The sequence below is a fragment of the Tribolium madens genome, unplaced genomic scaffold (assembly GCF_015345945.1).
Source record: "Tribolium madens isolate multiple individuals breed KSU strain unplaced genomic scaffold, Tmad_KSU_1.1 Scaffold_19;HRSCAF=116;Tcas5.2_LG9, whole genome shotgun sequence".
Taxonomy (NCBI): Eukaryota; Metazoa; Arthropoda; class Insecta; order Coleoptera; family Tenebrionidae; genus Tribolium; species Tribolium madens.
In genome coordinates, this window is record NW_025400983.1 from 2,892,450 (window position 1) to 2,904,260 (window position 11,811).

Genomic DNA, 11,811 nt, shown 5'->3' on the forward strand with positions numbered 1-11,811 from the left:
TAACATAGTTTTTGCATAGATTTTGCAGAAATAACATCAGAATTCATATTTATTTACCATTTTTGTTGGTGGAATACTGCCCACCAAATTTAAATTTTTTTGACGATTACAACCCTCTATATCTCAAAAACTATAAACATTGGAATAAGACAAGTTGAGTTATTTTCGTATCTTTTATTCTCTACTCTTAAAATTTCTGCACAACTATTAGAATCACCCTGTATAGTAGATACAGGGTGAGTCACTAATAACTGCTCTTTTATCATACTCTTAATACAGGGTGAATAATAATTGACTTGACTAGACACATCTCTGCCTAATCAATCGTTTCGTGCAAAACTCTTTTACAGGGGTAACGTCTACGCCCACTAAGAAAGGATATAGTATTCACCCTGAGTTTGATCATATACAGGGTGATTTTTGTAAGTCCTACATGAGAAACTTTTCAACTTCTAATGTGACTATAATTTTGGCATTTTYTATTCTCACTTCAATTAAATTATTTTCAAAATAGCTGAACTTCCGAAACTACAAGAAATTGGCGCCAACTTTGAAATTGTGAATGGAAACCAATAATTTTTACCGCACTTTTAAATTCGCCTTTTCAAAGTTGTTGGTACTTATCTGTCATAGTTTTTGACATTTGCAAGGGTTCATTTAAAAAATCACAGCTCTTGAACCCTTTGCAATAAGTGAATAATTTTTTTTGCATTTGATAACCGAAGGTTTGAAAAATCTGCTAAGATAGTTCAAGAGTTTTTGCGAAAGGAGACGACAGTGGCGGATGGCGTGTGGGGTTCGGGCTTGGTTGACTGCACCTTCGACGGTGTTAAAATACTAAACTTGGGGAAAATTTGGTGTTTTTGGCCTAAAACGCAATTTCGTTATTTTTGATCAAATTATTTGGTTCAACAATGAATTACATAAACCACAAACAAGTTATGAACTTCCGTAAATTAAATCCTTGATTAAAATCTAGGTTATCTAATCTTAATTTATACTTTACCAAATACAATACTTGCTTTCACTCTATCTACAAGAGACCTAAATGTCGAAGGAGGAAATTAGGTGAAAAATGACATAATCCGAAATTATCTAATTCAAGAATGTGGAAAGTTAAACTGATTTTTAACGATTTTCTAAAGAATTTTAATAATTTTGAGTTTGTGTGAGAATTCTTCAAGAACTCAAAAAATAGTAATTTTTAAAGTCGGCACAATAACGTGTTGTGAACTTTTTTGAGTCTTTAGGACCTCTAGAAATGTAAAATATGTTATATGGATCAATTTTAGAGTTGAATTTTTTATTTTTTATTTTTGTGGAAATTTTGGTCGATTTTTGGCACCCGGAGCGGCCTATTGTCAATAATTCCAGACTTATTATTGATAATAACCTCTTTTGTTTGGTACCGTTAGAAAGCAAATTTAATTTTCTATCATATACAAAAAATATCAGTATTAGACAATAAATAGTTATCGAGAAAATTTCTGATAAAGGCAAAAATATCAAAAATATAAATCCGCTTATAACTTTAAATGTCTAGGTCAAAATATTATATCATTGAGATAACAGTTTTTTCGCAATTTACAAGAGAAAAAAAATTAAAAATTTGAGGATTTTATCTCAAAAACTCAAAAAATTCGTAGTTTTTTAAACTTGACCCAGTAGTCTTATGCATTTTTTATTAAGTTTTTGAAACCTCTAGAAATGTAAAAAACGTTATATGGATCAATTTTAAAATTGAATTTTTTTTTGATTTTTGTCAAAATTTTAGTCTATTTTTGTATATTATTTTGTATTTTAGACTTACAATCAAAATTTTTTAGCTGTTTTTTTTTTTATTTAAATTTTCAAAACTAGAGCAAAACAAAGAATTTGGGCTACAGACGCGCAATTTTAAAATAGTAAAAAATTTCTGAGTTTCCGACCCAAAATTTGAGAGTTCGATCCCTGATCCCGATCATTTTTTTTCTTTCTATCTCTTAAACTAAAGTAAAATAAATAACAAAAATGTAAAAAAAAGATAAAATAATGTCAAAAAAGAGTAACGAAAGAATGTATAGTTTCAGAAAACTCAAAAACTAAATTTTATAACAACGTTTCATAACATACATTTTTTAGAGTAAAATAAAAATTTGGGCAGCAGCCGCAAGTCGTAGCTGGATTTCGGATGTCAAATTTCGAAAATAATTGAAAAAAGTTTTCCAACACAAGATTTGAGGGTTCGATTCCTGGTCTGGATCAATTTTTTTTGTATCTTATAACAAATGAACAAAAACACGATTAGCCCGTCACACCAAACTTTTATTTTAATAGCACAACGCGTTTCGACCACAAAGTGGTCATCCTCAGGTGAGAATAAAACTCGTTTTATATAAAACGAGTTTTATTCTCACCTGAAACGCGTTGTGCTATTAAAATAAAAGTTTGGTGTGACGGGCTAATCGTGTTTTTGTTCATCGTTTCCATACCAAGAAGATCCAAGAAGAAGAAGACTTATAACAAAAATAAAATAAATTACAAATATTGAAATAAAAGAAAATATAGGCAAAAAATTTTGTTTCAGTAGACTCACAATCAAAATTCTATTTATTTTAAATCTAGCTAAATTAGAAAAAAACTTCTTAATTCCCGACTCAAAAGATATAAAAATAAATAACAAAAATTGAGAAAAAAGAAAAAACAATAGTAGCTGCAACAAGAATTTAGTGGTGGCAGACACAAAAGGTACATAGTTAGATCTTAGAAGTCAAATTTTAAAAACAAAAATTTTTGAGTTTTTGACCCAAAATTGGAGGGTTTGATCCCTGGTCTGGATCACTTTTTTCTTTCTATCTCTTAAACTGAAGTAAAGTAAAAAATTTGAGAAAATAAAGAATAGAGTCAAAAATAGGAACAAAAGCAAGAACTTATAATTTCAGAAAATCTACAGACTAAATTTTCTAACAAGGAAACTAGGTCCTATAACATAGATTTTTTTTTGATTTTTGTCGAAATTTTAGTCGATAATTTTCAAACTGAAACTGAAATTTCCCGGGTTTAGCAACACCAACTGATTTTTTCCACGCTAATTACGCTGAAGTACTGTAATTGTAATCGTCGCTTGATAAATCCAAAATCTAATCAACTTTAATCGTTAAAAATTAACACAATCCAAGAACATTTAACGCATTTTCTGAGATTCTAGACCCTCAAAGAGTGTAAAAAACGTCATTTCTTTCGACAATAGGCACGTTTAGAGTACTTATTACCAATTTAAAAAATTAAACAAATGTATTTGATTGTGCAAAATAGATATCGACTAGAAACGTATCGCACTATCACTCAAAAATGTTATCTCAGTTTACTACGAAACAAAAAAATCCAGTGTACATACTATTTGCAAAGATTACTCAGGTATTTCTCATGAAACAATCCCATTACATAGCGGAATAATAAAAAATACGACTCATTTATCACAGTTTTAATTTACAATAAAACACACACTTGAGCCTTGTTTATTATCCATTCCCTCCTCCGCCACTGTCCTCTTCACCTGCTCGACGAGTAAAGCAGGCTCTGAACCGAACTATAAAAACGCCGTAATCCGGTAGCCGGATTATCTTCAATTAATGATCATTGACAGAAAAAAGCCATTTAATCGATCAAAACCATTCTTATTACGATTCGACTCGAGAAAGTGAATTTTAAAAATAAAAACAAACTCCACAAAACAACCACATCCGGCATGTGCTAAACACATTTAGAAACACTTTCCTGATGAATGATCGATAAAATGCGATACTAGGGACGATATTCGAACCCCATAAGGGCCCTATTTATTATTTGACCATCACAAACCGCTAAATGGAGGGAAAGTCGCCATCACTTTCATTATTATTTCGAGACATAGGGGACCAAGATAAAGTGTAGAAAGTTGGCTCATATTTCAAATAAGGCTGAAGGCTTATCTCGAGTATTATAAAATTATCCAAGACATGCAAACATAAATCGAGTGGAAAGTTGGCGTATTGTCACCTGGACATTGACGAGACAATAAATAATTTCACTTATTTACATTGAGCGAAAGTAAAAAAAATGTGAGGTTAAATCGGATTTCTAAAGTCGGCCATTTTGGCCCCCGCCCTACTCAATGCTACGCCACTGGTGACTGAAATTAATTAAAGTTACCTTATCGAGCGGATTTTGTGTGGTTTCAGGAGAACTCGGCATTTTATCTGATTATATCTCATTCCGGTTCTGTTCCGCCCTTTTTCAGCACTTCAGCTTTCAGCAACCCAAATCCGGAAAAATCAATACTGAAATTTGAACCGCACTAGAATTTGTCCAATTTCACTCAAACAAAAATTTAATACAACACAAATCCAATTAATTAATTACAATCACAAAAAACGTGTGACGCCATTTATAAACAAACTTTTGACAGATGTTGACACAAACGACAGCTAGCACCACGTAGTGGCGAGTAGCACAACAACTGAAACGTCATTAAAACATTGAAAAACCGCAAAAATGTACTTAATAATTACTCTATCACTGAATTATTACCTAATTGTCTCTCCTTTGTGTAAATAAAGCTTGATTAATGAGATAAGTGAGGTGTCTTGTCCAATTTTTTGTGACAGTTACATAACCTATAATGTTGCGTCGGGGTTTCGTAATTTTGCGACGGTTTTCAACCGCGGGGCCCAAAGGGGGCCCCTCGAGCCGCTTCCAGTACACGATTAGGGCAGCTTTCGGCAAGTATTTGCTCGTGACAAACACGGTGAGCTCGGGGGTGCTCATGCTCCTGGGGGACGTGGTCGAGCAGGAGTTCCACCACGATTTCAAGGCACGTGGGGATGAGCCCCGCTACGATTACGCCCGTTTAGGTATAGGAATTTGGTTTTTGAGCGAATTTTAGGTCGTTTTCAGGTAGGATGTTTCTGGTGGGTTTGGGGATGGGGCCCGTCCACCACTACTATTACGGTTTTATTAACAAATTGTGGCCTTTGCGGGACATGGTGACTGTTAGTAAAAAGATTCTAGCCGATCAGATTGTTATGTCGCCGATTTGTATAGCCCAGTTTTTTTATACACTAGGGCTGCTAGAACAGAAACCTGTAAAGAGGATAAATGAGGAGTTTTTAGGCAAATTTGGGGCTGTCTACACGGTAATTAGTCGATTAATCTGCCGGATTAGTGGTTTTGATTTGGTTTGTTGCAGATGGATTGGTGTGTGTGGCCCCCGACACAATTTATCAATTTTTATTTAATCCCCTGTAGATATCAAGTTATTTATATTAATTTCGTCACTATGATTTATAACGTATTTTTATCGTATATCAAGCACGAATATTAACCAATTTAAATAAGACCAAAAGTATTGCAATGCCAAGAGAGAAATAATGAAAAATAAAAATTATGCAACCAGTTATACGTGTTTTATTTCAAGGCCAACAGTGGCGACTCGAGAGTTTCGGGTTCAATTCCTGGGTTGGTCAATTTTTTTAATGAATAAAATAAAAGTGACATATGTAACAAAACCTTGAAAAACAAAAAAAAAAAGATAAAAATAGTAACAGCAACATCTTAAATCTCTAAGAAACGAGTAAAATAACAGATTTTTGGATCAGTCTTATTTTTTATCTAAATTTTTCAAAACTAGAGTGAAATAAAGAATTTAAGCAGCAGACGCAAGAAGTAGATGGATTTTAGATATAAATTTCACAAATATTGTGCGAAAAATTTTCGAGGGTTCAATTCCTGGTTCTGACAATTTTTTTTTCTCTATATGAATAACATAAATTAAGAAAAGAGAAAATACAGCAAGAAGAATTTAGTTTCAACAGACTTACAAGCAAAATTTTCTAGCTATTTTTTATCTACATTTGCAAAACTACAGTAAAATAAAGAATTTAGGCAAATTAAAAACAATTAGTAACAAATTTCTGAGTTTTTGACCCAAAATTTTATTCCTGGTCTGGATTATTTTTTTGTATATTGTATATAATAAAATAAATAACAAAAATTAAAATAAATGAAAATATAGTCAAAAAATGGTAACAACAAGAAGAATTTTGTTTCAAATCTAGCTAAATTAGCAAAAGAAATTTTAATTTCCAACCCAAATTTTGATATAAAAATAAATAAGAAAAATTGAAAAAAGAAAGGAAATCGTCAATAAATAGTAACAAGAATTTAGTTTCAGTAGATATACAATTAAAATTTTTAACAATTTTTTAAGGATTTTTTTAAACTAGAGAAAAATATACATTTTAGAAAACAAACGCAAGAAGTGGGAGGATTTTGATTGTCAAGTTCCAAAAATAATTGGCAAGGTTTTCCGAGGGTTCGATTCTTGGTCTGGATAATTTTTTTTGTATTTATTAAACGAAAGTAGAATAAATAACAAAAATTTAAAAAAGAGAGAATATAGTCAAAAAACAGTAACATAAGCAAGAATTTCGTTTCAGTAAATTCACAATCAAAACTCCAAATTCTAAATCTTGCTAATTTTTTTGATTTTTGTCAAAATTTTGCCCGATTTTCGGCAAATAACTGGAATTACTATAAAAAGAATTTTTTGTTTGTTATTAAAAAAAAGTGAAAAGAAAAGTAAAGTAGAATAAAGAATTTAGGCAACACACGTAAAAAAGTAGGTAAATTTCGGATATTAAATTTCAAAAATAGTTAGGAGAAAATTCCCAACACAAAATTTAAGGGTTCGATCCCTTGACTGGCCAAATTGTTTATTTTTGTATTTCTTAAACGGAAACAAAATAAATAATAAAAATTTAAAAAGGAGAAAATAGAGTCAAATTTGGAAAAATTAGCAAAAGATTTCTGAGTTTCCAACTCAAAATTTGAGGGTTCGATCCCTGGTACGGACAATTTTTTTCTTTCCATCTCTTACACGAAAATAAAATAAAAAACAAAAACCGAAAAAAGAGAGAATACAAACTTCCAAAATATTTTTCTATTCACACACACAAAATTTGAAAAAAAATATGCAGGGTGAATCCGGAGGATGCGATTTTTATTATTAAAAAATTAAAACAAAAGTAAAAGAAAATAAAGAATTTAGGCAACAAACCTAAAAAAGTACGTAGATTTCGTATATCAAATTTCAAAAATAATTATTAGGAAAGGATTTCCACCACAAAATTTGAGGATTCAATTTCTTGTCTGGAGATATTTTTTTCTTTGAACTTCTTAAACGGAAACAAAATAAATAACAAAAATTGAAAAAAAAAAGAAAATAGTGAAATTTCGGACAATTAGCAAAAGATTTCTGACTTTCCAACTCAAAATTTGAGGGTTCCATCCCTGGTCTGGTCAATTTTTTTTCTTTCTATCTCTTACACGAAAATAAAGTAAATAACAAAAACCGAAAAAAGAGAGAATACAAACTTCTAAAATATTTTTCTATTCACACACACACAATTTGAAAAAAATATACAGGATGAATCATTAGTCAGACATCGGAGGATACGATTTTTATTATTAAAGCTACAAATATAAAATTTGGTCTTATTACACAGTTGCCAAATCTGCATCGATTCAAATTATTTTGAAATATGTAAGGGGTCCTATTATTCCAGGACCGTATTCAACTTTTTTTTAATTGACAACTCATATTCATGTTCATATTGGTCGTGCTTGTATTTAAATTTCGGTTGCGGCGTTGCCAAGTTATCGATTTTTTTGCAACTTTATTACTAACAATAGAAAAGTAAAATTTTGCACTGTATATTTTTTTAATAAATCACACATTAAATTATTTTTTTTTAAGTTTTTCTGCATCGTAATGCAGTTTCGTCGTATTTTATAATTAAATTTTGGTTGCGGCGTTGCCAAGTTAACGAATTTCTTCAAAATTTTGAAAATATTTAAATTCTTGTAGCAACTTTATTACTAATAATAGAAAAATAAAATTTTGTACTTTGGTAAAGCAGCTTCAGCTCTCTCGTTTGATGTATTTTTTTTGTTATACAGGGTGATTACATTTTTAATGATTCACCCTGTATAATTTTTTCTGCGTCCCAAATCCATCAAACCCATTGTCCCAGATAATGACTGGAAACAAGTATCGTCGACCTTCCCAAAGCCGTATCTAATTCCACCTGCATCGCAGACAAAACTACCTTCCCGACCATCATCGTCCTCTACGTGGTTCAGTCAACATTAAAACGCGCTGCTAGATATGTACCGAAAAATAGTGATCGCGATAACGTCGCTCTTATCTCGATAAGCGGCCCTCGACTATGTCACACATAGTTTAGTTTCGGTGTAATAAAAGTGTGGAAATGTTCAAAAAAAATCGCCCGAAGCCGACGCTGGCCCACTCGGACGCGGTGGAAAACAACAACGTGGTGAAGAGCAAAGTGCCCCCGTCCCCGGTGTCGCCCATCAGCAAGGCCTCCTTGCAGTTCCATTGCCAGCTCGCCCACGGCAGTCCCACGGTCTTCGTCTCCGGATTCTCAAACGTCAAGGAACTCTACCAGAAGATCGCCGAATGCTTCGACTTCCCACCCTCGGAGGTACATTTCAAGGGGTCAAAAATAATATTTAGACACCTTGGGGGTTATCTGATTAGATAACGCGATCTTTCATCCGTTACTTTTTTACAATCTTGATTTCGAGTGGCACCACTGGTACCAGAGAGAGTTCTCGCCGCGCAATTACTTCTTTTCTTATTGCAACATGTTCGCAATTAACTTTATTGATAAGAAAACTTAACGGTGAAATACTGAGCTTCCTTAATTAATTTCGCAAAAATGTATCGTCCACTTAACAAACGACCAATAAAATGCCATTTAACGACTTGTTAATATCCACAAGTTATCAACAATGTAAATACGGGCATTCCGATTACATGCGGGTATGCAATATAACTGTTTGTTTTTTTTCTAATCCCGGATGTGTCATTTAATTTTTGAAATTACGCCAAACACGATTTTTGCCCAACAAACGGTTAGTTTCATTGTTTATTGAATTAAAAAATTTCAATACAGTTAAACAACTCTTTTGTTATTGACATAAATCAGAAATAATTATGAGAAATAAATTAAGAAATTCAAGTTGTGACACTGCAATTACGTAAAACTGGAAACAATTCTCCGGAAAACAATTAAATTACGTACAGTAGACATTCAAAATGTCCCCAAACCTTTATTTTAATTTAATTTAATTAATTAAATAATTATTTTGAACTAAAATTTGTAATACCTTGTATACCGGGTGCGCCAGAACTCGCGCCCCAGAAAAAAAGAGTAAGGTAGGATACCAGGAACATGCACAAAATATTAAAAAAAAATATCTATAAAAATCTCTTATTATTAGAGTTATGAGTTATTACAAAGAAAGAAAATGACCAAAAAAATTACTTTGTTGAAGTAAAATAAAAGAGAAAGGAGCGGTTTGACTAAACAAAAACAAAAAAGGGATAAGAATAACAAAACAAAAAGGGATAAGAATAAATGAGAGAAAAAAACTAGACAAAAAAATTAAAAAATTTTGCAGTTGAATTTATGTTAAAGAATTTAAAAAAAACCAATAAAAATAAAATCAAAAATAGAAAAAGAGACAAAAGAAGCAAAAAGATTACAATGATAACATATTTAAGAAATGTTGTTTTAACGTAAGGTAAGGATGAAGAGGTAGTTATAAGAAGACAGAATTATTATTCCTATTAGAGAGTTTTTATATTAATGTGCATCGAAGTAGTCGTTGAAAGGGATCATTTTAAGATGGCAATCATGCAAAAATTCAAACAATCCTAACCTCAATCTTTCCCAAAAATTATTTTCTTAAATAAATATGTGTACCCCATTTTTTGAAATATTAAAAAATAATTAAAATTAACAAGGTGGCAAAGAACAAATGTTTTGTCATTATTAATGTGATTAAATTTGTTATGAATTACATTAATGACAATTTTTGTGTGAATCGGCCTAAATTAAAGATGCATTTAGACTTCTACAACTTATTTGATGCTCATTAATATGAATACGAATATTGATATAAGAATAATTCACATAAAAAACGTTATTATGAAGAAAAGTAAAAAACAAAGAAGCGATGGATAAAAGAAAAAAAAAGTAAACAAAAACGTTACGTTTGAAATTAAAAATGTAAAAAAACTATAGGAAAAATCAAAGTAAAACAAAAAGAAGAGAAAATAGGTATATTTTGTAGAGATATGCAAAAATAAAGAAAACAAATGTAAGATCATCGAAAGAATGTGACGTAAGATAAGAACAGCAAGGAAAAAATACAGCGTGCGCCAGAACTCGCGCCCCAGAGAAAAAATGTTAAAAAAATTGTATCTATAAAAATTTCGAAGTTATGAGAGTTTAAATTTTGCACTTTGACTCTATTTATTCTTATTGAAAAAAATATTTTCTTAATTTTTTTGCTACAGGCTATTAGAAGAACAAAACAAGAGAGCTGTATCCTAATTTGTGACTCTCTTCAATTTTATTTGTGGTTTTTATTGTCAAAATTTTTGTACTTTTACTAAATAATTATAAAAAAAACATACAAGATTATCAGTATTATTAAATAGACATAAAAATGTCAAATGACAAAAAATAAATATCAACATTTTTTGACAGATAGAATTTTTTAAATATTTTTTTCATGTCTTTCTGGGGCGCGAGTTCGACACACCCTGTATTGAATTTTAGCGAATTAGAACACATACAACTTCTAGAATCAATAAAACACAAACGAAGACTTTAGTTATATTCAGTAATTTAGTGAGTTAGATAAAATTTGATTAAACTGAATTATAATTTAAGCAAATTGTTTACTACCTCGAAAACTCGAACAATGGAATTGCAACAAATACAAATTAATTAAATTACGAATTAGAGAACTGATTACTACGTAAAATCAATAAAACACCGAAGAAGTCTGTAAATTAAATTAAATTAAGTTGGATTACAAACAATTCATTTAAAAATCGCCAAATTCGAACAAATTAAATTTATTGTTTGTCCAAAATGTCCCCAAATTTGTTAATTTCATTAAATATAAATAATTAATTAAATGTAAACTGAAAGTTATATAAAAACACTACAATTTAGAAAATTTTAGATTATAGCATTTGTTGAAATTATTATGTAAATTGAATTTTAGCGAATTAGAACACATAACTTCATAGAACCAATAAAACACAGAGGAAAACTTTAATTAAATTCTATAATTTGTTTGAATTACATAAAATTCGTTTAAACTGAATTCTAATTTAAGCAAATTGAAATGTTTACTGTCTTAGGGCAAAAGTTTCTCGAAATTAGCCTTTAATTAATCCAAAAGAAGAAACTGAAATTAATTTGAATTACCTATTTTTAAAAATTTTAGAATATCGTAGTTTCAAATAACATTGAATTGCAACAAGTATAAATTAATTAAATTAAATTTTACGGAATTAGAAGATTCATGATTACGTAAAGTCAAAAAAAATTGAAGAAATTCATATACCTAGAAATTTAATCAAATTAAGTTGAATTACATACCATTTATTATTAATTAAATTAAATTGTCTCAAGATAAAAAATATTACCTAATTAATTAATTTAAATTAATTTAAACTTGCAATATGTGAAATACGGAGTAACACTTTAGAATAAAGCAGTTTTTGAACCAAATTACGTAGAATTATAAATATACCAGAAATTAATTAAATTAAGTTTTCCGAATTAGGACTTTGGTAATTATGTAAAGGTAACAAGAAAAACACTACTTCTAAATCAATTAGATGAAAATAAATTGAGTAATTAGATTAATTAAATTAAATTAAATGAACCTATTATACTTATTTAC

The 11,811-nt window shown here is 30.1% G+C and overlaps 3 protein-coding genes across 3 annotated transcripts in view; 2 read left to right on the forward strand and 1 right to left on the reverse strand.

The window, feature by feature from the left end:
- LOC123015707 (protein FAM107B) overlaps positions 1–4,425 on the reverse strand; it is a 21,764-nt gene extending 17,339 nt beyond the window's left edge. The window contains exon 1 of the mRNA XM_044415587.1: positions 4,171–4,425. Within this exon, the coding sequence (XP_044271522.1) occupies positions 4,171–4,212 (42 nt within the window). The 5' untranslated portion in view covers positions 4,213–4,425. The remainder of the gene's footprint in view (positions 1–4,170) is intronic.
- Positions 4,426–4,471: 46 nt separating this feature from the next.
- LOC123015243 (mpv17-like protein 2) lies at positions 4,472–5,414 on the forward strand. The gene is made up of 3 exons (XM_044414876.1): positions 4,472–4,871; positions 4,915–5,153; positions 5,207–5,414. The coding sequence occupies exons 1-3, from the start codon at positions 4,640–4,642 to the stop codon at positions 5,339–5,341; spliced, it is 606 nt and encodes a 201-aa protein (XP_044270811.1). The 5' UTR covers positions 4,472–4,639; the 3' UTR covers positions 5,342–5,414.
- A 2,711-nt stretch (positions 5,415–8,125) lies between these two features.
- Positions 8,126–11,811, forward strand: part of LOC123011314 (PDZ domain-containing protein GIPC3) — a 6,471-nt gene continuing 2,785 nt past the window's right edge. The window contains exon 1 of the mRNA XM_044408691.1: positions 8,126–8,522. Within this exon, the coding sequence (XP_044264626.1) occupies positions 8,289–8,522 (234 nt within the window). The 5' untranslated portion in view covers positions 8,126–8,288. The remainder of the gene's footprint in view (positions 8,523–11,811) is intronic.